We start from the raw sequence: 27554 nt of genomic DNA, 5'->3' as shown, positions 1-27554 counted from the left end.
TGGCATTCAAGTCAATCACTTTTGTTTCTTTAAATCCAAAAACAGAAACATGTACGGTCACGTACTAAACCGATGGCGATAAGAATGAAAAAACGCAGGTTTGTGTGCGATGTAGAAACCAAAACGAGAAAAATATTTCTCGTAGTTGGGTATGGGCAATCTCACACGGATTTTCTCAGTAAATGTTGCCGCTTAACGTCACTATAGTCACGAGCGAGTAACCAATCATAACCAGCTGTGTTCATATATGAGTTTTACATCTATAATCTGGTATATTTTTGCATCGTTATCAGAGTTGTCGTATGTCGTTATTTCCTGATTTAGTTGTTCCCCTATTTGATAGGCAATGGATGAAATTCAGCCAAATTATTTCAAAATATTGTCAACATCCCGGTATTCATAATTCAATATTACTATATCGATAGTGTCAATCGGTATTGCATGTGCAGTCTTCTATGGCCAAGAGCAGCGTCAGCGTATGCCCCTTCCCCTCCTAATAATTTCAGTCTCAACTAAACTTTCATCATCAAACATTCTGATTTCCACGAACTAGGGGGATTAAGGCAACAAACCAAAATCACATGTAAATCAGTTGGAGGTTATTGGAGACGAGTATTTCACAGTAACTTTCTCAGTTCGCTACGGAAACGTCTGCTTACCATAACATACACGATGAAGTTTATGGCAGAATTGATGGCATTTGAGTATTCATTGGTCAGATAAATATCTGTCCAGAAAACTCGCCAACTGTCTTTACCCACTGGTTTAGCAGATCCCAGCATATCGGGGAAACTGTATATGAGATCGATAGCCATTTGACCGCAATTGCAACAAATAAACAAAATGGCGGCTCCAACGATCATGACAGTGCTTTGTATATCGATGGATTTCTTCCCGTGCGCGTGTCCTATTTCTTTTTCTTGTGATTTTGAATAGGACATCAATTTATGAATTAAAAGACACGTAAAAATTACGATACCAGCTGATGGAAGGTAAAGATGGATCATATTAACAGCGAATATCAAATTTGCTCTAGATCTGCTAAATATTCGATATTTTCTTTCCAGTACGTGTTTTCCATAACACGGACTTGTAACCGGTTCTCGTGCGAACGTATAATAGGCATACACAACGTGAAACACGACAAACATTAGAAATGTGACCACGGAATATACAATACAGTGTTTGATTCTCCAGTATCGCCGAGCCGATAGAGGCCAGTAAACGTGAATAAATCGATCGAATGATACCAAAAGTGTAACGACATTTCGCCATCTCCAAAATAGCTGTAAAGAACTGTTGGCAAAAACGAACATAGCAAACGCCCCATCGTCAAATTTGGTTTCATACACGATTTCCGGTTCATAATATATGTACTTTGATGCAATAACGCCTATGTGGTAGCAAATCGTCGACATCGATACACCAATATCAGCCACAGCCAAAACGAACAGCGTCAGGTACGCTGAAGAGGACATCGAACCATAGAAAACGACGGCGCAGACAATATTGAGAAAAGTGCCGACAACTCCGATTGGCCCAATGCCGTACAGATAATGGAAACGTTTCTTGTACACTGATGGAGTGTTGAAGCAGATATCCGTAACATTAGACATCCTCACTTTCCCAAATGAAGCCTTCCAGTGAACTGCTGGTGGGAGTGAATGGTGATATTGACTGCGATGCAAGTAACAACTTTAATTGAGGGTGATTTGGACAAAATACGATATAATGAGGAAATGATGGATGCATGAAGTCGCCATAACTACCGTGATGATTATGTTGGCGCCAAAAACGATGGACGTAAAGATTCAGGTAATTTTTTCGATATAATACTGTTTATTGTACAAATAGCAACTGAAAAAAATAACTTCAGTAAAAATGTTTGACAAACAATACTTCACAGGTTAATTTTTAACGGCAAATAAAATCTTTATAGTAAAATATGGATATACGCATTTTTTTCGCATAAATGATAACACCGCTGTTTGTTTGTACACTGTACATTATATTACATATCTATAAAATAAGATTATGTGGGCACCAATATCGGTCGTTTTCCGGGATGAGGTGCTTTACCGTCACAAAGTGGTTTACATCACCAGGGAAGTGTGATCATCACACTTCCCTGACATCACTAAGCAAAACAGCAAAACAAATAAATTCGTCTCTCAGTGGCTGATCAAAAGCTTTTTTAAAAAATTGGAAAAATTACTGGACCTGAACACCTCGACACTTAAACTAAGCTACACATCGAATTTACACTTCAATTTTACATTTCTTCATAATTGACATTTGCATAAGTGTCAATACGACAACACAAGACTTCCCTAGATCCGCCTCAGCCCTTATATTGCCTCGCTGCTTGAATTTTTGTTTTTCAATTTTTCAACGTATCAACCTTTAATTTCATTTTACAATATATGATTCAACTTAGATCTAAAATACATCGCCAGTGTCCTGTGCTGCGAACATTGCGGCCACTTCCTCATCAGCCTCTACGTCTGGTTGATGTTCATCGATTTCAACTTGTTCTGGTGTTATCGTATGTTGCTGCTGGGAAGGTGCCAGCGGTGTTAGAGGTGGTGGAGGCGGTGGCGATACACTTCCTGCACCAGCGTTTCCATATAACTTTTCTCGTTGTTCTTTTTCCCAACTCTCCTGTTTTTCACGTTCTTCGGCTATTCGTTTCATGCGATCCTGAAAGGGAATAAAATTTTGTTTCATCATTTCTACTCAACAAAAAAAAGAATGTCGATGTTCTCTCCACCATATTCATCCACGTGTAGACCTATGTCCTATCATGCTGTAGTTAATTGATTTAAAAACAAATTAAATCACTGTTTTAGTTTAAGATATCATAGATGCAAAACATAGAATATTTTATGATTTAGATGTTAGATTTAAGGTAGACTAATTTTAGGTATATATTTGCCTCTTCGCTTAGTCGATCGAATATGGATTGTACGCAGTCCATCATTTTGTTGAGTTGAATTTCTTTTTCGTCAACTTCTGCATCCTGTAAACACAAAGCTCTTTCCACCGGAAAGAAATCGTAGGCTTTTTCTTCTATCTGTATGGTGGAGAAATAATATCAAACGTTATACCCCGATGTGCCAAGATCACAAAAAGGAGGTTTCCAGTTGTCTACTTCCCAGTAGTTAAACCAAACGCATAGATGATATACGTAAACTAGTACTTGTACCAGACTTAGAGTTATCGTTAACGAGACAACAAATTCATTTCCAATAGATAATGGCCATTTATCAACAAAATTGGTGGTCCACGCATTCATTCCAATCTGTATATATAATATACATACCTTCGTTCTTAGATAAAGTTCAATGGCATTCAAGTCGTTCACTTTTGTTTCTTTTAATTTCAAAAAGAGAAACATGTAAGCCCACATGTTATGTTCCTTTCCGACGTGGTAAACAAAACCCTTTAAAATAATCATAAAATATCTACTGTAACCGAAATGTATATGTTCATATTGAGATACTTCTGATCATTTAAGACCTGTATATGTAAAATTTAGTGGTCATCATTTCGATGCATTCATGATTCACAATCTAGAATGCTCGAATATTGCTAATAGAGCCTTTGTATATTATATTCATCTTGAAACATTATGTCAGCGGTTTATTTCTTTTCATTATGATTCCGACTGTTTACCTTTCCATTGTGTTCAAATACATAGCTTGCGCATCCGCAAATGAAACAAGTGTCTCGCATGTCTTGCTCGGCAGTCCACTGCAGTAGAAAAAGTAACCTTAAAACCCACATCAACGATTTTTGGAGTCAATTCCAGTGATCCTGTATTCAAATTCAGAATTAGATTTGGGTACTGACTTGTAGAAAATGATGGAAACAATATGTCTACCTTTGTATCACGAAGTTCAGAAAACGTGTCGACGATGATACCGAAAATGATATTCAAACCGATGGTAGTGATGAGAATGAAAAACGCAAGTTTGTACACAACGTAGAAACTAAAACGAGCAAAATACTTTTCCTGGTCGGGTATGGGCATACCCTGTAAAAAAAGATCAATTGACAAAACGTACAATATAATCCGAAAATGTATGAAGAAAACTAAAAGGCATACGCAATATTTAAACTAGATATCATTTGCATGGTCATTATCTTTGGAAATGATTCGACTTCACCAATTAATTTGTAATAATATGTGATTTTGGAATGTTTCGTATTCATAAGAAATTGTCACCATCAAATAGTATACTTACATCGAGAAGATCGCCGATCAAACCGTATCTAGTGATCGTGACAAAACATTGTGCCAACGTCATACAATGCCAGTTCTGAGTGGCGTCCATTACAGAGCGTTGTGTGGCAAACGATATCAAAGCAAAGATATAGATCAAAATCAGTCCTAGGATACTGACCCACATCAATGACAAACCTATCGTAAAACAGAAAGGGTAGAATGAATTTCGTGATGCAGACATCACCCAAGGTTATTTAGGTACTGCAGTTTCCTACCGTTTTGAGTGACGGCTTTGATGACCCGAGCCAATAACTGGTTACCGTTAACGATGTTCAGTAAAATAGCGCAGAAAAAGTATTCTAGATAAATTGTCCCGGCAATCGAACAACCTAACATTATCTGAAAAAAAAGTATTCGAGGATATTTTCTCAATTTTCTTCAATTTATTGTCAAGTCTTAAGCTGAAAATGTTTGAAAATTACAGCGAAGTAGAAGGTCGTAAAGCTGAATAGTTTCGCTTCCAGACGACCTTGTGTGTCGTCATCGTCATCTGGTTTGTTTTTAATTCCTTCTTCTTCGTCATAGTCATCTTCTTCCATGTCGTCAAATGTGTCGTCAGCGCCATCTTGTGCCACCCTCGGTGACTTTTTCTTTTTCTTGAAACATTTTGCATATACCTTCCTGAAGAATTGAGAAACGGTTTATCATAAATATTGTTGATGGCTATATGTTTGAAAACGCCGCAAAAGGTTTAAGAAAATTTGAGCACAGAAATGTGTTAGACAACAAGTACGAATCCAGATGAATTTGTAACTTCTGAATGATATCATTACGTACCTGAGAAAGGAGAATCTCGGTAGTCTTGGCTGATTCAGTAAGAAATAAGTAGCAACAACAATCACTACCAGGTATACCTGGATGGCACCCAAAGTGTACGATATAGGCATGAATTGTTCCTTCGTCATGTAATTGTAAAATGTATGCGTGCTAAAATAATGAGGTAGAGATGATATGATGATGTAGAAATTATACATTTTGATTTCAAGTAAAATGATGCTTGTACGACACCATATAATATAGATCAATAGCAATCATATTAACCTTATTTCTATTGATTGATGATTTTATTGATATTTGAAATGTTTTCTTACTCGTATAATTCCGGAGGAAGTGGATTTGCATTTGGATCAGGTACTGTGTTTATTGTGGCTTCAGCTTTCCACACTACGAGCAAGAATATCTGTATCATTATGCACCAACCGACTGTCAAATTATTCCACAATTTCCTTATGAAAGAAAACAAATATTACGAACCAAAACAGTTCGAATAACTTATCCTGCATTCTCATTGTAGAGGACACCAAAATTACCAACCACATACGTACCAGTTTTTCATGAGAAATGTGGCCAGTTTTGATTTCAATAATTTACGCTGAGCTTTCATATCCTTCATTATTTCCGGTGCCCAGTCCATTAAGTCTCGGATTTTCGCTGCTCCACTTGTACGGTCCACTTCCCACTTCACTCGTTCAATCACCTCCTCTCGCAGGATAGCCTTCAATGAAACATTAATTTGAATCGTTAATTTACTCATTTTTTCTCGTACCGCAAATTTTCAGAGGAGTTCGAATTTCAACGTTACCGTATTGTCAACGAGGAAGTTGACCTTCTGCAAGATGTTGTCCTTTACTACTTCGCAAGATATGTTTTTTGCGTCGTAATGTGCCACCGCTGCCCGTTCGCTCGGGTGTACATCAAACGAATCTGGTGTATGACAAATAGATGGAAGGGTAGTGATGGAATGGATTTGAGAACCTTTATGCTTGAAAATTTATATCAAATGATATACAGTAATGCGATGTATGTTGTAATACCCGTATAAACCTACACATTTTCCTGAATTTTGGAGTGATGTCGAATATTCGTCTCATCAGTAGATATAAACCAGTGCCGCATTCGTGTAGACAATCTTTTGTTTCCCCGCTTATGTAGTCGGGTTCCATTCCTTTCGACAACACCATATTCTTTGCTGAATAGACATCATCCGGCGTTTCGTCCACTTTTGCTGACAGCACATTGGTGACATTCATCTTTTGTTTAGGCTTTAGAATTTAAAGAATATAGAAAACCTTGTACAATAAGGTATCTTTGTGCTTGATGTGGTAGATTGCACAAATAATCTACATCCAAAATAAATGCGGATTAATGAAATAGATATGGAACTCTGTTTAAAGGCTATTCTAATAACAGTATACGTAATATAAAAGTCTATACCTTCGACAGCAGATAGCATTCAGTAAGTAAATTCAAAAGAGCTCCTTTATCCAAAGATTCGACACATTCCTGAAAAAAAAATTAATGAGATCATTTAACAAGAAATCGTGCAAAATTGCATTTTTCCAAAGATACGATTTAGTGGTGAACGATTCCAAATTGCATAGCATGTGCTTTTGCACGCATTACTTACTTTAGTAACTCTATCAGTTTGTGGGTTGTTCTCTTCAATAAGCGAATATACAAGACCGGTTACATTGGACACTAGTTCTATACTCTGTTCTGATGAACACGACATGAACTGTTTAGCTCTTAGAATATAGTTGACATAATCGATGATTTTATTGTCCAAAGCTACCATCTGGTTTTTATGATTTCCCTGGCGAAAAAAGAAATTCAATCATTTAAGTTGTTTGTTACAACGGTATGCAGATAGAAATTCGGATGAGTCCTTGGGCTTGTTCTGTTTTTTCTTCTTGTAGCATAAAAACACTATGCTAGTTTTTCATCAGTTCGGACCATGCAGTGATAACTTGCATGGTGTGGAAATGACCATTGTTGTTCATGATTTCAACTTGATTTGGAAACATATACGGACCGTCGAGTGGGTCAACATACATAATGCAACATATACTACGGGTCTTACGCGTCGGAACAGATTCGCCCATAGAAAAAAAACTTACGACCACCATTTCATTGATAGTATCAAGGATTCTACTGGTCAGCTCGATCGTGACGGGATTGATGTTGCTGTATACCTCGGACGTAAACTCTACAACTTGTGCCAATAAGTTGCAAGATATCACATTGTCGGGTTGTTCGCGAAGATAATTCTGTTAAAGAGAAAATCAATCGAACATTTATCAAGAACGTTTGAGGCTTGCTTATTTTCCTTTTGTCAATCCATTTCATTTGAATACGTGAATGATAATGATCATCCCTGAAAGATCTGCCGATCTCAACACTGCTTAGTGTACGTGGAAAATGACCAAAAAAACAATTACAAAAACGGACATAGCAATCTTAGTTCTTTCCACTCGTGATGTTCTGGTATTAGGGTATTAGATGATATAAGGCTACCACTATCACGTGTGTTAATTCACAGGCTGGATAAGAAATCATTTACCTGATCCGGAACCAGAATTTCTAAATATGTACTTAAACTCTAATTTCCGATTTCAAAGACAAGTTTTCGCCCCCTGCGCGTATGGGACATACAAATGTATAAGTAGAGAGAATCACTGCTTGTTTCAACGAGGCTGTTAACTGAATTACCTGAAGGTCGACATTTTGACCGTCGCATAACTTTCCGAGAAGCTGCAAGACTGCACCAATACCGGTGTCGCATCCTTTATATAGTTCCGAAAAGCCATCATCGGTAGTTTCAGTTGGCTGAACGAAGATTATATAGTAAAGATGAAAAGAGTACTCATTGTTAGGTTTCAATGAATTCTGGACCTTGTTTCACTGTTCTGATTTATAGGCAAATCTTTTCAGTTCAACTTGAGAGTCATTTTTAATCTAGAATTATTACTTAAATATTTTGAATAGTCTCGATAGCATATACATGATATTTTTTTGACCTACCGTTACAGTCACAGGCGAGTTCTTGACATTTTTCAATTCGATTCCGGCTTCATCGCTTTGGAATGCTGGGTTCGTCTTTCCATTGACCAAAACACCGGCACCTCTTTTCGGTATCGCCGCTGTTTCGTTGGGGGCTTTTGTGGCACTTGCATCTTTGTTGCGCGAAGAAATTATTTGCTGTCTCTGGCGTTCAATTTGTTCAATTTTCTAGGAATGAACGAGTAAAGCATTATCAGCGTTATCAATTAATTCAAACCAAAATTCGGCCAAGATAAACAAAAGCCAACAAGATTGCCAACAAAATTGTCAGATGTTTGTGTGGATAGTATACTGTGCGCATATACAATACAAACCAAAAGAGCTTGCCGACCAGCTGGCAATGTACTTTCTAGCGTCTTGGCATGGGCTACTCTCTCTGCTTTTTTGGCGCGCCGCTGAGAAACGAGGCCCCTCCTAAAATGCATTTGAAAGTTACTTTTAAACGAATCGTCAAGAGTTTGATGCATATTGTGATTGAATATATGTCCCGTCGGTGGAAGGTCTCCGATTATACATAATCATTATCCAATCAAAATATTCCCATGTAAACCTATAGGATTTCACATACCGCTCTCGTATTTGAACCGATGACATCTTAATTTGTCTACGAAGAGCGAAGAAAAACGTCTCTTGTTCTGTTGCCAAAAAGTTATCGTATACTTGTTCCTTTGTGAAAAAAAATTCAAACATTTACTTTTAATATCATTATACACAATGTAACATCTATCCTGAATCAAATAAGATTTCTATTAGCAAAGAATACATGTATTCATTTTCATGATATGCAATATGACATTAACCTGGGTTGTTTTATTAGCATTGAACAACATGGCTGACATGAACGCCAACGCTTCTTGGACGATGATGTTGTTCATACGGGAAACTTGAGGTAAAACAATTCGTATTGCGTCCAAATTGTTGAATTCATCCTGGATCGTACGTAAACTGCGCAAAATTCTATAAAAGAAAGAAGCATAACTTTTCATCTCTACATTTGCCACTAGTATACATTGTAGGGTTGTCAATGCTTTGGTTGGTTCATTATGGTCGTGGGCTACAAGAACTAGGTGAAACATAATAATATTTCAGCATGATAAGACACGAGTTAATGGCTGGCTCTCAACTCTTCAACTACGAATAGAAATGAACATACTTTTTCGTTTGCCGACGCGATTCGTCGTAACCCTCAGGAAGCAGGCGTTCAACGTTCACTATCATGGCACGAAGTATTTTGAAACACTTGATGTCAAGTTCTTCCCGTTCTCGTCTCTTCAAGTCACCCTTCGGTTCACCGCGCTTAGTCGAAATTCTAATGGCAAATACAAATCTCGTTTGTTATCGTATACGCAAGAAAATGAAAGTATATTACCTAAAACAGGTATCGTTTAGAAAAAAATATCATTCCAGCACTTGCAACCGGGCGAGCCAAATTATTCAAACCACCAGAAATACAATTAACTTACGACAGTTGTTTCAGGAGAATTCCAGCTTTCGGATATTTTTTGTCTCGGTTCTTACTGTCTCGGAAGCATTGGATGAACTCCTGGAAATCTCTGCCCAGTGGTAATTCTTCATTACCTCCAATCCGGGTGTATTCTGAACAGGAAAATCAAAGAAAATCTTCCGACACGGTCGAAAATTTGAAATTAAGAGAGATGTTATTGATTTACTTAGTATGTAGCTCAAAATTATGCCCGGAGCCAAACACTTTGTCCTCTAAAATTCAACTGACCTTTATCAGCGACGCTTGCCGGTACATTAGTGAATACCAGTTGTCTTTTGACGGTGTTCGGCCCTTCGTAAATTTCTTTGAACCGTTGCACGAAATTCGACCTTTGTTCATTCAGCTCTTCTTCTTGTTCGTAATAGTTTTCAAAGTCCTGACGGGATAATGAACAGTCGTATAGAATTAACTTAAATCAATCTTGCCAATTTAAAAAAAACCTACTCAAATGCAAGATATGCTCGGATTTCGTTAAATGATAAAAATGGCCGTGTGCATGATCGAGAAGGCATATTCAAATGTTCCGTAAACATACCATGTATACTGCATCTTCCGATTCAACCATTTGACTTGCATCATTTACAGAACATTTAACAAGAAAGTCTTCTAACACCTGCCACAAAAAGAAACGACTTCATAAAGCCACGTTGAATAACAAGACTTGAGACATCGATTGTCTGTCTTTTCGTCACATTAGCGTCACATTCGTTTTGTAGAGCGAATGATTAGACATACCATATAACTCGAGGGTACTATGGAAATACCGATCTTACAACATTAGATATAGCAATGTTATCATCATCTTATTTTTATTTGCCATGAGGATGGTGCTTTGCAGAGGAAAGATGAATGCAGCTTATAGCGATGAAGGCATTGGCATATGCGCGTGTGAATTGCCGTGATAGTATGATATTTTAATATGCATGTACAAATCAATAGGTTTTAGTCGAATTGACAACTTATGCTAAAAAAACACGCAAGAGGCACGCACAGCCCACAGCCTTTTAATGCTAGGGCACTTTGGTCGATATCAGGATTCATATCGAAAAGGACGAATTCACGCTACGTTAGATGGCGTGCAAGTATTAGTAATGGGCCAGACAACTAAAGTTTATATTCTAATGTACTCGCTAAGATGAAACTTTCCTCCGAGCAGAAATGTTCGATGGTCTGAAACAGATAAAGGATTCAGTGACATTTATAAATCAATGATTCAATTCCTCGATTTGGAGCAAATCACTCCACGATCTTTCGTAAGCTACCACAACCACAAAAAAACTTCCTTGCTTATTCAACATCGTCGAATAGGATAATTTTGTAGTAATTCGTGCCACTTCAAGATAGAATATCAATTTGCGCAGAATATGAATATGGTAGTGATGATATATATTGATAAGCTGATGATATTTTTTTTTTAATTAATAAACATCAGAAACTAGCATCGCCTTACACTTGTTGGGATGTCGGTTCGCGGTGCAATAGACAAAGATGCACTGCATATCAACCTTAAATGATTCGGCTTCGTCAGCAGGGGACCCATGGCCTCGTTAAATGTCTGAAAATGAGAATGGTTACCATAGAGATGAAAGGAAAAAATTATCAATATCACGAAGGCTCAGGGAACTCGGGATCTGAAGCACACTGCCTAGATGTACCTACCATGACAGCGTGGCCTATTTTGTTAGTTATCTCGACTTCATGCGGGTAAGCAGTCGGTTGTGGATCATACAGTCGTCTGAAGAACACCTGAAATTTGGTAAATTCTTAGTCGATGTTATAGCATTTCTACATGATTAGACGTGGTTCTAATGGAAATGTGAGTGTACTTACTTCGCAGTAAGGTAGAATACCAAATAAAACGTAGACCAAAGTCACGCGGAAATCGTTATCATCGCTTTTTTCCAGGACTTCACTGCAAAAAAATTGAAACAAGATTGATTAAGCACTTCTATCAAACTTTAATGTATTTCGACCGATAGATTCAAATATCTCTTGATATATCTGATCTTATATATACGGCTCACATCAATGAGTTCAGTTTTAAGCGGCTGTATAGTTGCTTTAGTATGTGAATGCGATCAAAAGTTTTGGCCTTGAGGTACACACAATATCTAGTAGACCTAAATCTAATCAAAATTTAGTCGGGTTAGCCCCGACTTTGTTTGGATGGGGCGATTATTATGATTATCATAACTATTCAGGCATTATTCCTCATCTATTCAGCTTCCTTAAAACATAAAAATAAATCATGATTTAAACTTTATTTTCTTTTTAGTTAGCAGCAAAATTTGGTGATACTCCTTGTAATAACCATACTGTTTTTAAATTAGAGTTTATGCGACGATATGTAATAAGAAACGGACTAACCTCACATCCAGTGGTAATTCTATAAGTGGTTTGACCCGTTCGCGGTTCTTTATTGCATAATTAGTCAACTGAACGATATCGTCTATACAAGACTCGAGGTGTTGCCAAGCACCACTGAAACGGTAGAAAATTTACGAATTATCAAGTTATGGTAAAACGGTTTAAAAATGTTTCGTCGAAAGCGATTTTCAAATCCGTATTTTTCATAATTGAATACATCTAATTAGATTAAATGGAGAACGATGGCGGACATACATGAGCATAACTCATCAACTTTGTCAAGCTTTATGACTTGATAATCTTTCCTCCATTGGCGCTTCAGCCGGTGACAATGCAGAGCTCTTTTACCCACCTGTCGTGAGAAAGGTCGGCTGCCGCACCACTAGACATCGAACTAGACGATGTTACCAAGTACATGTTCAGTAAGTACTGCAGAAATGGGATCTTAAGATTTTTGGCCACCTGCTCGTTATTGAGTACCCAAAATATATGATCCGTAGGCACGAACTTCTGACCAAGAGACTCGATGAAACGACTTTCTCCCTGGCGAAAAGATAGTGAAACGATTTACATTATTTTCTTTTTACCGATATTTGAGTTCTGAAAACATGTTGGTTGAATATTGTTGACATTACCTCAGCGCACGTGGCAATCAGTTCGACTAGATGAATGTAATACGATAGATGAGCTTGGCCGTAACGTTTTGTAAGAATCTGCTCTCTGTGTTCATGAGAAAACAAGGAATTCATGTACCTGTAATGGCATATTCGTTTAGGAAAATCGCTGTATGCTGTGTCACGAACCTGATATCTTGAGGTTGGTCCAATACGTAAGCGACCTTGTGGAAATACTGCATAATGAACTTCATCATATAGGTTTGATTTCGTTTCAAAGCCAAGTCGACGTCTTCAAGTTTCGTAAGAGCTTGTAGCAAACATAACATGGACGGTGCGTTTTCGCGTTCCTCAGCCGCGCGTCTGACCAGAAGTTCGATCGTCTGAGGTGGAATCTTAAGACATAATTCTTCGTTGTTTTTGAAAACCTATATGTTAAGGCAAGGTAAAATTGTGCAGATGATCCACCTCGGCAGCAGGACTCAAAGAAAATGTTGTTTTTCCGTGTTGTAAGAGTGAATATTTTCGAACCATATGTTACGTACCATGGTGAGACATTTCGCCATACTTTCAGTGGCACCGTAAATAGTTAGTATACGGTCAAGACGCGGATACACCTGTTCTTGGACGAGCGGATTTCCGGTCGCCAGGTATTCTAGGCACCGAAATGTCTTATTGATCGCCTCGCGATGAGCATCGGAACCGTTTTCATCTTCGAGATCTTGATCTTCATGCTGAGCCAAAATGTCGAATATCACGGCGACGAGATCTACAATATACGGTTTGTTTCAATCAAAAATAAATCGAGAATCAGATGAACTGCTGATATAGCCTATACAAAATTTTGTTTATTGTTCAATTCCTAACGTAAGGTAACCGTGTTATGATAATGATGACGATTATGATAATGATAAGAAAAGTTTACCATGATTCGCGAGTATCTTTTGGTTTATTGGATGTCTCATACTTGGCCGATCTGCCAAGTGACAGAACCTAGAAAACCAGGAAAACTCTATATTAGAAACAGAAATTCTTTTTTCTTTTCAAATGTCAAGATTCACTCCGTCACTTTTCTCCTTTTGGTGTTAATGTTCGTATTCGATATTGCCACTAGTCGTCAACATACTCTTTTAGCGTGTCCATGGAGTTGCTGATTTTTTCGGTCTGAGCGTCAGTCCATTTCATACGAGCCAGATGCTTCATCATTGGTATTAACGCCTTGCACTGTTCATGAACGTGCAGTGACTCCCCGGTAACCAGGATCTTATCGAAAAATAGTAAGAAAATAGACCTCAAATCATATATTGTCAAATGTCGTGCCTTTAAAGATGATTAACACTAGATTATTTGTACGTATTCGTAATGTCTATTAGACCAGGAAAAACTGAGTAATGTTTTTAAGGTCTAATTTGTATTAATGGGCCCATGTTTTTATCGTATCGTATAAAATTATGATTCAGCTCGATAATTCAAAATCACATCACGTAATATCAAGGTTAAATTGCGTAATACCAACAAGTATGCATGTTTTTTCTACATTTGTTTACGTTTGCTACCGTATGATCGACATTTTAACCTGGATGGTTGAATTTATTTTCGTTAATTACCTGACTACGGTGGGCTCGTTCGAACATTTCACTTTTCTCCGAGTAGAATTTGCTCAGTAGCAAAGTGGATTCGGTAACCATATCATCGTAATCGTACATGGCACAATCCTGACGAGATGAATGATATATATTGAAAGATTAAGTAGATTATAGTTGATAGTTGTATCATGAACCAAGATTGTTCCAGTTGGGGCCGACTACTTACCAATAGCACGTTGGTCAATTGTTCTTTATCAAAATATTGTTTCTCTGTGAACAAACGCACCAATTTCTTTCGCGCATTTTTCGTTACGCTAAAATCATTGAATATTTGAAAATAGTTGAATAATTGTCAAATGAAAGTCAAGGCAAGTACATTCGTGGCAAAACTAACCTGGAAGCAGAGTCGATGTCAAAACGTCCGTACATGGTACCTGTTACAACGCTTCGCGGGTCTCGAAACAAACAACAGTCTTTCTCGACATGTGACCTATCCTCTACATCTTTGAACAAGCTGAGGAACTCCTGTAATATTCCCACAAATCATCACGATAAGATAGCAATATATCTGCTATTGACAATTTTATTGAGTATGCTTGATTTTTTCGAAAATAGTAAACAAAACGCCAAGGCGAACATTTCTATCATTTTTTGCTGTATCTGACATACAACGATGACATCAACATGTTTAGGCTGACCCATGTTGCCATCATCAGAACAAATAAGAACAAAGTTGTTACTTGTCACTGACATAGCATTGTGAGATGAGAAGAATTTGCCTGGATAATTGACAAGGTAATTATTGACAAGGAACGTTGAGAAAATTGACAAGGCAATTGAAGATTTTTTCCGAAAATATTATCATGTCATCATCAAGATATTTTAGCCTTATTCAGTTTCCGTTTTTTTATAAATACGTTTCATAATTCAGAAACTTACCAAAACTAATGATTGATATTGAAATTTCATGAGTAGTTTTATAACCTTCATGCACCTACAAATCAGTCCATGAATTTACATGTATATAGAAAATCGAGCAGGTTTCACTTTACTTCGAACTCTTACAAAGGAGTCGGTAATCAGATTAATTAAAACAAAGAAACTGTTCATTGAATGAAAACAGAAAAATGCGAAACCTGGAAATGGAAATAACTTACTGCAGCTTAGATCTGATAATACTGTCGTTATTGGGACTTTTCTGAAATCGTTTTTCCGTTCGAAAAGTTTGAACATCTTTTTCTACGCCTGAATTTTCATCTGAAAGCATTTTGGATTCTCATTGATTTTAGATCCATCCTTTACTCAGTCAAACTTATGAGAATCACTCAAATCAGTAGAGCAAAAAGTCGGTCCCTAGCTAAAAGTTTTGAGTTGATTTTTACTTCGCATTTAACCTTACGGATAACACATGATAAAAGAACCAACAATCGATGAGGAGTGAGCAGATTACTTGTGTTTCGAGGTTTTTACTAAACCTTATCATCAAAGAATCAGCCGAGAATAAATTGCCAGTTGTAATAACTCACAACTGTGGAGCTGATTACGGGAAAATGTAAACATGTTTTATAATAAACTGGGAGAGCGCAAAAGTCATCTCACCTAACTCTTGGTTGGCGAAAAATGGCAGATCATCGCGACCGTCAAGCGTCTCCAGGATCGGTCCGATCAGATTTCTGATGTCCTCCACTTCGACGAAATATCCAAATTCTATTAGATACTGTACGAGTTCGACGATCTGAAAGTTTACACAACAAATGGCTGTTTGTGATAAACACTGATAGGGTCCATATTTAAACATATACGTATAAATGGGACCGTATACTTACCCTTCCTACAAATTCGTTATGGGAGGGATTGGTAGCGATGAGTTTCGAGTTAGTTCGTATGTATTGGAATATGAAAGCTTTCACCTCTGGAAACTGATAGGCTAAATCTTGGTGAGCCTGTGAATTGATAACGTTGGTATATCATCTTTAGAATAAAGCAACATTGAGACGCTGGGGCCAGTTGCATAGTCATGGCTTAGACTTAAGACCAGTCTAAGACCAACTTAGTTCTGTAGCCAATCTAACAACTTAAGTCACGACTGTTCAACTGGGCCCTGATTTATAACTGGGTAATAACCGCAAAGAACGGATAGTACTCACGTTGTCAACGTAACCACGCGTGAGACCTTCTGGCGTCACTTCATCATACGCGAAGGCCAACGCCATATGATCGGTTTCAGGCGTTGATAAACCGGTGTTTACGAATAACCCTGGAAATAGCAGGCGATACTATGACGGGAACATATATCAATCTTGCAAGAAAATGTATTGTCACTCTACGCGTACTACTGTGAAAACTCGGAATTTAGATTTTTCTAATATTTTCTGATGGAGAGCTGAAGTAATCTTGCTTTCTATATGCTCGCTATCGCATGAATTTTCCATGAATTTCCATTTATTTGTTTTGGCAACACGGCGCCCAGAAACTTCATCCTTGCAAATTTCGTTTTGGGATTATCATATGATAACACGATCAACCTAAAAAGTTATCCTTTCTTTATTTTCATTATGTACTGAACAGCGTCGACATGCATCATGCACTTATAAACAACAGTTTTTATATACACGATACACAATTACTTCGAGAAATTTTTTCATCGTTTTAGTTTTGTGGACAGAACTACAGTTCACTTTAAGTGTACGGAATAACTGAATTGGTAGAAATATCGACGCACGGTGAGGACGCTATTTCGGCGTGCATATATGTAGCGACTTGCTTAGTTCGCTACGGAAACTTCGGCTTACTATAAAATACACGATGAAATTTATGGCAGAATTGATGGCATTTGAGTATTCATTGGTCAGATAAATATCTGTCCAGAAAACTCGCCAACCGTCTTTATCCACTGGTTTAGCGGACCCCAAAATGTTCGGAAATCTATTGATGAGATCGATGGCTATTTGACCACAGTTACAACAAATAAACAAAATGGCGGCTCCAACGATCATGACAGTGCTTTGTACATCGATGGATTTCTTTCCGTGCGCGTGTCCTATTTCTTTTCCATTTGATTTTGTGTAGGTTATCAATTTATAGATTAAAAGACATGTAAAAGTCACAATACCAGCTGATGGAAGATAAAGATGGATCATATTGACAATAAATATCAAATCTGCTCTCCTAAATTTTCGATATTTCCTGTCCAATACGTGTCTGCCATAACACGGACTCGTCACTGGAATGCGCACGAAAGCGTAAAAAGCGTAGAAAATGTGAAATCCACAAAAAAGAAGAAACGACGTTACGGAATAGACAATACAGTGATTGATTTTCCAGTATCGCCGAGCCGATAGAGGCCAGTAAACGTGAATAAAACGATCGAATGATACCAAAAGTGTAACGACATTTCGCCATCTCCAAAATAGCTGCATCGAGTTATTAGCGAAAACGTACATGGCAAACGCCCCATCGTCAAATTTGGTTTCATACACGATTTCGGGTTCGTAATATATGTACTTGGATGCAATCACGCCTATGTGGTAGAAGACCGTCGACACTGATACACCGATGTCTGCCGTGGCTAAAACGAACAGCGTCAGAAACGCCGAAGAGGTCGTCGAACGATAGAAAATTGCGACGCAGGCAATATTGAGAAAAGTGCCGACAACTCCGATCGGCCCAATGCCGTACAGATAATGAAAACGTTTCTTGTATAATGACGGAGTGTTGTAGCAGAGTTCCGTAATATTAGACATGCTCACCTAGGAAATGATAGGTAAACGTCAATGTCTTGTTCGCATATTTTTATCCAAAGAAAATTGGAGTGGAATGCTGTATCGGACGCGGTGTGAATGATTTCTAATGCCGTCGGTTGTTTGGACGTAATGGGAAAATGATAGCCCATATTTTCACGGCATGAGGTCTTCGTAATTGATGGAATATATGGCCAAACAATAGACGATCGATGACGTTTCAAAAATAACACAAAACTGCCGATATCACCCATCAGCATAATTACGCAAAAAAGTGCGTAATTCGATTTGGAATCATTTTCTTGAAAATAGATAATGGATATCTAAGAATAGCAGCAAAAAATCTGAAAGTATTTGCTATACTAGTTATTACCGTTTGAGTTATCTCAAAAAGTATATATTTCACGTACCTATGACAAGTTTACAGAACATTGCCCGCACGTCATCCGGTAGAGTTTCGCGTGTAATTGCTGTCCAGGTTCTATTCCACGTAAGAAGTTGAAGCTTGTTGGTGACCAAGTCGATCACGTATTGATTACAACCCTGAAAATGTAGCAGATATTATCATTCAGATGGACCTATTACTTGTCTTCAGTACCAAAGGTCACGGCCAAAATTGGCGAGTTTCCTGTAGATCAATAATACCCGTATGCCGTTATATTGTTTTACACTCACGTAGGCTAACTTTCCGATCAGATCTAACTGACGTAGTAGGTAGTTCATTGCTTCCGGTTTGTACTTTTCGCTGTTTTTCTGCAACAGAAATAACAAAAATACAGAACAGAAAATTCACTACCGATGGAATATGGCAAACTACGCATAATAAATATCGAAACTCGTGTTGAAATTATCAAAATATGAAAATAAGATGAGACGTGCGAAGTTCTAGTGTTTCGTGGGAGTCATTCTAATTCGATAGGAAAATTCGATATTTTTCGCGTTCAAACTTCACACAATATGATAATCGAATATGTATACAAAACTTACATCACAGAACTGATCCAGTGGTTCGTATTGAGTTTGTATACGGATGTACAAATCACCTGGTTGGTATGGAAGGCCGAGTTCCTGGCCGCATCTCAGATTCAGAATGTTGACCTGGCGATCAAAAAAGGATTAACAATATTTACATATCTATTTCGTACATACATCGATAAACTTTACTTAAACGTACAAATGAATGGCAATCTTTAAGTTGAGAACATGTGATACATTTCTCGTAGTCCAAGAATCCATAAAGATTCCATAAAAGAATTCAACAAACTTTAAGTACCAGGTATCAAATCTTTACAGATACAGTTTTGCTTTCGTATTTGCTATAGCTTGGGCAGATTCGAACTTACATAATCATCTTTAAAAAGGTGTTTAGCGATGTAATTCTGGTTGTCTGGTATTGCCATTCCATCACACACGCAAACTGCGCTCATCATATCCAGAAATACTGCATTCTATTAGAAAAATTGAAAACAAGATTAATAGTAATATATATGATTGATAAAGTTTTGCAAAAGCACTTTATCAAGACACGGGGCACGATGTTTCGACATGTTTACGCATAGCATTTTCATATTACGTGTAATTTTCAAGTGAACTGATTGTAGATATAGAAGTAGGAATTATAGTACGAAATGAACGACGATTAGTTACAAGACCCAGTTCGACAGGTGTGATTTAAGAGTTAACTTTGAGTTGAAACCAGGTCATTTTCAATGTTTTAACTCTCGAGTCAAATTCAACTCAGAACTGTGAAACAGATTCAAAAATATTCAAACTAGAGTCAGTCTAGATATGGGCAATCTAGTCCATCTCTGAATTTTCTAAATACTGAAAATTGCCGAGTGTGGCAGTCCATTGTGTTCGTTGAAACAGGGAAGTGTGATGAGATGGAATACGGACGCTTCCCTGGTAACACCAAACCTACCCTACATTGCTCAGGTTTCATTGAAATTCGCATCTTGAAAATGACTTCGGAAACTCACCTTGGAATTTTTCGTCAATACAAGAATGAGGTCCAATTCATCGTTATGAAGATTCTCGACTAGTTTCATGTTATCTTTGAGCAGTTTCATAATGGTTTCTCCAAGTAGACACATAACGCTTTCCTACCGAAAAAAGCAAACAAACAAATAATAGCGTCACCTTCTCGTGAATAGGTTTTATGTTCGCATTCCTCTTCTTGGTAACTTTACTGAACTTTTAGCAATCATTAATCAGTAATCATTCTATATTAGCTAAAAACAACTGCACTAGTATTAGTTAGAATTAAGCGCAGCGAAATTACGAAGCAGAAGAAATTTGGTGAGTAGAATCTACCTTAAAACATTTTCACAAGACATATGTAATAATCGCGTGATCATCTTGAAAGATTTAAAGATTTCTTCTTAGATTACCTTTTCGGTGATTCGAGCGGAATCTGTTGGAGTTGATTTTGGTGTCTTTGTCTTCGTGATTGATTTCAATCCACTTTTTTTCTACCGACATATCGTACATGTATGATAAAAATATTAATGCGAATGTGCTTACCTCAGATTTGGAAACAAGACACCGATCGCTTGACCTTTGTTACCGCCCGGGGTATTTAGCGGAATATTGATATATTATGATGGAGAAATTAAGTCAGTTTTAGTAATTTTTGAATGTAGCTTGCTTTGGCAAGTCAAACCAATAACAACAAGAAAAGAATTTCCACAAAAATTACCAAAAGATTCTCACAGCAAAAGATGTAACCTTCTTGAGTAGAAGTGTATAGCGTATATCGCGGATATCGTATATCTTCACAACTTAAGAAAAAAGATTATGCCAACCCACCAATATAAACTTACATCAGATTTTGAGGTTATACACACATTAATTGATTATCTCATTACCAATCGTTAATCGACAAATTGACAATCAAGACTGGTACATTGAATTTGCTTACCTGATTAATGATATCAATCGCATGCTCCTTCAGTTGTCTCCATTTATTACTCTCAGCAGCCTATGCGAATTACAAAAGCGAGGCGACATAACATGATGCCATTAAGGTTGCGATGCACTCATCAAGCACCATAAAGCGAGGCATTTATATCGATAGATATTTTGGAATAAGCAAAGTGGCGATCCATGGCAAATCCGAAGATTGCATGAAAATCGCTACTTTGAGGTTCCACTGAGGACAGTGTTCCGCTAGGTTAGAACAATGACCTGTATAGTAGAACGATAACCACACTCAACCGTGGTGAACGGAAGATAAGATAAAATCCCACTATTTACAGATTAAAAGAATTTAAAAACCAGAATTTATTTATTCAATCTAAAATATATAAAAGACACGACGTTTCGATCTCACACCTGACGTTGATCTCTAGGGTGAGATCGAAACGTCGTGTCATTTATATATTTTAGATTGAATGAATAAATTCTGGTTTTTAAATTCTTTTAATCTGTAAATAGTGGGATTTTATCTTAATGACCTGTATTCTGATGCTTGCGTCAAATATGTAAATTATGTGAGACTTATATCAATAAGCGTTTCTCAAATAAAGCGTTTGTAAAACTCTTAGTGATGATAGATCAGTGAAATGAAATAGACGTCAAATAAGCAGAAAGGTGTCGCCCCATACGCAAATCGTTAAAAAAGTCTTATAATGGATAATCCTTTAAAAAAGAATACAGTGGAACCTCGTTAATGCGATTCTGTTTAAGACGGAACCCGTTTATAATGAAGATCTGCAGCATTTCCCAGGTAACATATCTACATCAGTAATCAAGATTTTGATAATACGAAGCCCGTTTAATACGTTAATTTTACTCTTGCCCAAAAGATTCGTATTAACGAGGATCAACTCTATTTGTGACTACAAGAATATGCATACCGGAATGACTAATTTCGAGAGACGATGGAAAAACGTTTTAATGTACGGAACCATGTAGAGAGCATTCTTCTGGCTGTTGCCAGTCAAATACGCGTGGAACACCCTGTAGACACTCTGGTAGATCTCGGACATCGCGCGTACAGTCGGGCCTTTTACGAACGGGTATTTCAGTAGGTTCGTTAACAGGTCTATTGTCTACAATTGAAATATCGAGCAGCCTTAATCAGTCTTCTGATACTATACTTACATATGTCGAATAACGAGGTCGGTATTTTGATCGATTAGTTTAACAATTGCCCGCTTCTTTTTCAGTGGCACGCGTTTTCCAGTTTCCAGCCAAGACGAAACTTTTGCTCAGCTTTACTTGATAAACGCAATTCAATATCGATAGTGCGCGTTTATTACGAGCACTTTCCAGCTGCGGGTACAAAAGCTATTGCATGCAGTGGCCATATTGTGATCGTTTTCAAGGGCATTCATTTTTGGAACAGAGTATGCTTTTGCTGTGAAAGGAAATGGGGAACGTGAAACCAGCCTTTATCTACCTTAAAATTACGCAAGAGTTTTTGTCTTTCTTTCACAGGATGCCCATCTACTACAAGAAATTCTTCCAATTCGTTGAAAACCTAAAGAAATTATACTATGAGTTGATATTTGCACGAACTTTCGTCCACCCCCATGATTCATGATGTCCACCTACCCGGACAGCTTTCAACGTGGAAGCCGTGTTGATGAATCGTTGGTCGTTGAACTATAATAAAGATCACTCATTGAAAAATCTCAATCATGTTTATTTCGAAACTGACCCTATAACCACGGATTTTTCATCACTCAAGCCCAGCAACGCCTTAAAGAGCATTTTATCATGTATAGAAACGCAAATTCTGTTCGATGTACATTATATTGTATTTGAATTTGATATTATATATAAAATAAAATTATTATTATTATTATCATCATTATCATTATCATTATCATTATCATTATCATTATCATTATCATTATCATTATTATTATTATTATTATTATTATATTCATTTACCCATCTCGTTAGCTGGCGTATAAAAGTCGTGTGACCAGCGACGAAATTACAATTTCTCATGTCCACGTCACTGACCGCCTGCAGAGCGTACGCGTCATCGAACTGTTGACTGTCATTCGTGGTGACCTTCGATATCAAGGGAAATCAATATTACAACAAACGTCCATAGAGCCAAAACGGGCATTTCAATGATAATCCTATTTTTCAATGAATATTTTTCGTAATGGCTAGTCTATAAAAAGACTGCCCCGTTAATGTTGTTAATCTTAAAGTGATGAGGTTTGAAATTCCGGTTTACGTACTTTCTTCTTAGTTCTTTGGTCGATGCTAGACTTTCTGCTCAGATTCTCGGCGGCCAGTCCGTGAAGCCACCTGCCCGATACAACGTGCTGTATTCGGGCAAACGTTCCTTGTTTTATCTTCTCAATTTCCTATTTCGAATTCACAAAATATTTAATGTAAATCAGACATGTAAACGTGACAAACACTGCGGAGATGATTTGAACACGATTCCGTTCTGTATACCGTTTTAACGGGGGTGAATCGAAAGACGGTGCGAGGATCATCATCATCTTTGCTCAGACCCACGTCGAAATAGTCGTCGACGAACAGGTATTTTCTGGTGGTCACGTGACGCAGGCGAATATGCTGTTCCCAGTAAATAGGTCGGCCTGTAAAGAAAAACAAAAAGATGTTCGTTTTTTCAAATTAAAGATCATATTTAATTACTACTAAGATATCTCGATATATGTTACCTGGATTTTATGACTCACCCGATAGAATGTTTGAAGCAGCCTCTATTTGCCAATAGGTATTGGCAGCCGTACTTGGCATAAGTGATTTTGGATTTTTCAGCTGTTCTATTGGACGCAAACGTAGGTAAACTGAATGAGAATCAAGTAATTTCGTTACGTATTGTTATTCCCGTATGTCAATAATTTCTAAAGAAATTGTCTAAAACAATAAGAACTTTGGCGTGTAGTGCCACACCGCCGTATTGAAACAGGCTACATGGATGTTTTTCGGGAAACCGAATTTTTCCAGACTTTCTAGAAATCGAAGACGTTTATTCGTCGAAGACTATTCTTTTACGGCGTCCTTTATCTAGATTGCAAGTCGTAGCAAATAGCACCGATCCAACGCATATCTCACCTCCATCGGCAAGTCCAATCATATCAGCTTTTTCGACTACACTTGACATATCTTCAGATGAAATAGAAAATATACATACGAGTTATTTCTGTAAATTATTTATTATCATGATTGGTAATAACATGATATAGTGCAGATGAAGCCTTCTATGGGTATGGAGTGCTAATGACATTAAGCAGTTTATCCCGTAGATTCGTTCAAACTAAATAACAAAACCCACTTTAAATTGATAATTTATTCCATTCTGACAGTTTCGGACTTCTATCTAAAAAACCCATTATCAGAGAAACGAAAATAACATAATCAACTGTAGGTTGAATACTGAGATTTATATCAGTCTACCAGTCTCATTCAGAACTACTGCACTAACCGGTCGTTAGGATCGAGCCATCCACAAAAAGTCCATCCGTCATAAGATATGCCTCCAGTTCACGATGGAATAAACGGAACATAGAACCGCTCTGTAGAAAAAATTCGAAAGAATGCGTTAATTCTATTGCAAATAGTCAAGTACTATTGAGCAAAAATGGCGGAGTGACTTACTCGTATGAGGTCATTTTCACCTGGTTTAGGGCTGTAACATTTGTGTAGTACGAATCCTGTTCTTTCGATGCCCAGATTCAGCTCTGATCTGCAACACGAAATAAATCGTTTTATGCGTATACGTACATGCATTAAGATTTTTCATAGTATTGAAAACGTATTTTACCCTGTGAACCCGGGATAAATCTCCCACGGTGCGCTTGAGTGTAGAAACTGTCCAGGAGATTTTACACTCTCAAAAACTACGATATCACGATACTGCACCTGAGAATCCAAAAGAAAAAAACATGTCATCTCCATGGGTTTGTCTTTCTATCTTTTTAAATAAATTCACCGCATTCCGTACTTTCGGGTTTTTTCATATTAGTATTCATAAATCCATATAGGTTTCATAGTCATAATTCAAATTGAAATTTGGACTAAAGAACGAGATACAAACACTGGTTTTATGATTTCTTTTTTTTTTATCATAAGAGATGATATAACATGATGTAGACCATGAAATAATAATGTATGTATACGATACTAAATTCATACCATTCGTTAACTCATTATGGCGTTCTATTTCAAGAGTAATTTTACGTACGTATTTTTGCCTAGATTTCAGACATTACATTTTCTTTGCTGTACTTTGTTTACTAATTCATTTATATGCATGGGTGTGTGATATATGCTCACATTGTCTCCTTCGACTTTGACTTTATATCTGGAATGTATTCGGAACTGGGCGTGTTTAGCGTTGTGCTCGGAGAGAATGACTTTCATATTGTTTTTGTCCCGGACACTGCCCTGCGTTGAGCTCACATGAACGTATTTTCCCGTAAACAAGTGCCGTAGCTAAAATTGAATTTGATTACGCATTCGATTACGATTCCTTTTTCATGTGTACGGTAATAATATCTAAATTCCATCATTAGAATTTCTTGCCTGAACAACTTGACCGTATTTGACAATTTTTCCGATATTACGGTTATATTCTGCTACATTATCTTGATGTTCTGCCTTCGCCGAATCCTAAATTGAGAAAAAAGAAATATACCATTTCAGTCGTTTAGATGGAAAAGTCATTTCACGATGAAACAATATCCGCCAGTACATATATACCTGCGCAATAGTGACAGCTCTATCGGATTCTCCAAGAGCTTTTTTCTGTATATTCCTCGCTTTTTTGTTCAGTTTATATCTGTTCTGAATGCTTACTTGAAACATGCACGCTACGAGATATAACACGATAATAAAACAATCATTTCTAATGGTAATTTTATGGATGTTGATGAAGTAGGCATTCATTCCGGATAAAAATTAGCGTGAGAACAGAAGACTTGGTAATAAATGTATGATGTTACTTTGGTTGATTCATCCAGTTCGGAATGGGGAAAAACTGTGCTTCTTTTGGACGATGTTTTGAATATCATTTCATTACATAAAGATTTTTAATGGTGGCAATCAGTATCAATATTAAGCCGGTTAATTCCCAGAATTCGCTGAATTCAACTACAAAAACGCACCATGAGGATTTGAAATATTCTTCGGTTTTTTTCTGTCTTGTTTGTTAAAGATTGTCAGGCCGTCTTTTGCTGAACTGAAATATTGAAACGAAAAACACGAGTGTTATTGATCGTAGCCGAATGAACGTTTTTGTTAATTTTGAAATGCCTCGAGTTTTAGTAGGTCGTCAATAATCGTTTGTTAATAAGACAGAATATCGACATTCTTAATATGTGTCTCGTATAGAACATGTATGGCCCAAAGACTTGCAAACCTAATACAACTAAACAAAATGGGCTGGTTTTATACATTCTTAGAACAATGGGTTCGGGGTTCTTCGAAGAACCCAGGGGTTCTTGGTGAGGCTATAAGGTTCTTCAGCAAAGTAGAATGCAGATTGTGGGTTCTTCGAGACATTAGGGTTCTTGACAAGAACCTTAAAGTGGTAACCATTGTCAATTAAGAATTTAGTAGACCTGCCACAGGTAATACGTAGTATATCCGATGAATATAGCCGATTTTCTATGTGGTGTAGGTCATATATCCCTATAAAACATTTTTGCTGGAAATTGGAATTGGTTTAACTTTGATAAACTAACTGGTATCATTGCCCAGGGGTTAATTCAATATTGACAGTGAATGCAGTTAACCGCGGGTTAATTTCAATACATCTACTAGTCTATTGAACCGGCCTAAGGAATATTGTAAAAACAGATTTCAGAAATATTTCATATTGTAAATTGAATCTTTTTTGTTAAATCATACCATGATTCGTCACTAAAAACATATCCATCGGGATCGACGCAATAGAGCGTTATCTCATCCCCAATGAGAAGAAACGGACTTTCTCCGTCCTGCATATCGTCCGCTTCTTGGTTCCTAAAAAAAGAATTATTGAAAAAAATAACAACTGAATATGAGAATGAGAAATTACACCCTTCAATGACTTTTAAGAATCATGCGACGGGCTTGCTGGTGAACATCGTAATTGAAACCCACAACCAAAACATGTTAACATGTATGTTACTTTTGCGTTTAAGGTTTACGTAGATCTCGATAATACTTGAATCTCTCTGAAATCCTGAAACTGACGAGTTCAAATGTCCAAACCAAGATGTACCAAACCAATGTGAACGATCGTGAATTTGTTAAAAGCGAAATATCGAAAATGCGTGACCAGTTGGAAAATGAGATTTATTGGGTTTGGTATAACATATACTTATATAACTGTTAAAGGGCTTTTGTTTGTACCCGCATGGCTAGCCCACATGTTACCGAGGAACATGTTTCCGACTAATACAACTTGATCACACATTTATCACTCAGACTGATGCATGAAACTCGCGTGAATATTTTGAATGCATGAAATATTTATCCTCCTCGCAAAGATAAGAACCTCACTCGCCAAATGGGCGTTCGCATAATAAGAAGCTCGTAATATTCTTTCTGCACTAGCAATCTTTGTCTAAATGAAACGCAATTTTCTTATGATTACTGATATAGATTTACGTGTACATATCAAATTCAATCTAA

General features: G+C 37.2%; 1 protein-coding gene across 1 annotated transcript; it reads right to left on the bottom strand.

Moving 5' to 3' along the window:
- Nucleotides 1–1896: 1896 nt before the first annotated feature.
- Nucleotides 1897–26827, bottom strand: LOC141907708 (inositol 1,4,5-trisphosphate-gated calcium channel ITPR2-like). The gene is made up of 66 exons (XM_074797445.1): nt 26787–26827; nt 26042–26115; nt 25638–25747; nt 25461–25547; nt 25212–25370; nt 24700–24797; nt 24534–24621; nt 24361–24451; nt 23991–24041; nt 23612–23722; nt 23364–23509; nt 23141–23269; nt 22839–22964; nt 22497–22547; nt 22342–22422; nt 21797–21991; nt 20860–20919; nt 20330–20410; nt 19919–20041; nt 19283–19387; nt 18927–19037; nt 18615–18692; nt 18350–18482; nt 16347–16456; nt 16026–16142; nt 15799–15934; nt 15357–15456; nt 15139–15193; nt 14594–14724; nt 14426–14513; nt 14221–14328; nt 13740–13876; nt 13539–13606; nt 13159–13382; nt 12803–13041; nt 12635–12719; nt 12352–12542; nt 12000–12113; nt 11463–11544; nt 11292–11378; nt 11083–11187; nt 10168–10245; nt 9861–10008; nt 9592–9724; nt 9282–9437; nt 8929–9085; nt 8697–8794; nt 8443–8542; nt 8090–8296; nt 7778–7894; nt 7186–7335; nt 6696–6881; nt 6503–6571; nt 6117–6330; nt 5871–5992; nt 5614–5783; nt 5380–5514; nt 5066–5215; nt 4711–4909; nt 4504–4627; nt 4248–4423; nt 3884–4036; nt 3676–3753; nt 3323–3442; nt 2936–3073; nt 1897–2700 (listed from the first exon to the last, which is right to left on the bottom strand). The coding sequence occupies exons 3-66, from the start codon at nt 25740–25742 to the stop codon at nt 2440–2442; spliced, it is 8025 nt and encodes a 2674-aa protein (XP_074653546.1). The 5' UTR covers nt 25743–25747; nt 26042–26115; nt 26787–26827; the 3' UTR covers nt 1897–2439.
- Nucleotides 26828–27554: the final 727 nt, after the last annotated feature.

Source organism: Tubulanus polymorphus, chromosome 6 (assembly GCF_964204645.1).
Source record: "Tubulanus polymorphus chromosome 6, tnTubPoly1.2, whole genome shotgun sequence".
In the NCBI taxonomy this organism is placed as follows: Eukaryota; Metazoa; Nemertea; class Palaeonemertea; order Tubulaniformes; family Tubulanidae; genus Tubulanus; species Tubulanus polymorphus.
This window is presented reverse-complemented; position numbering and strand designations above follow the sequence as displayed.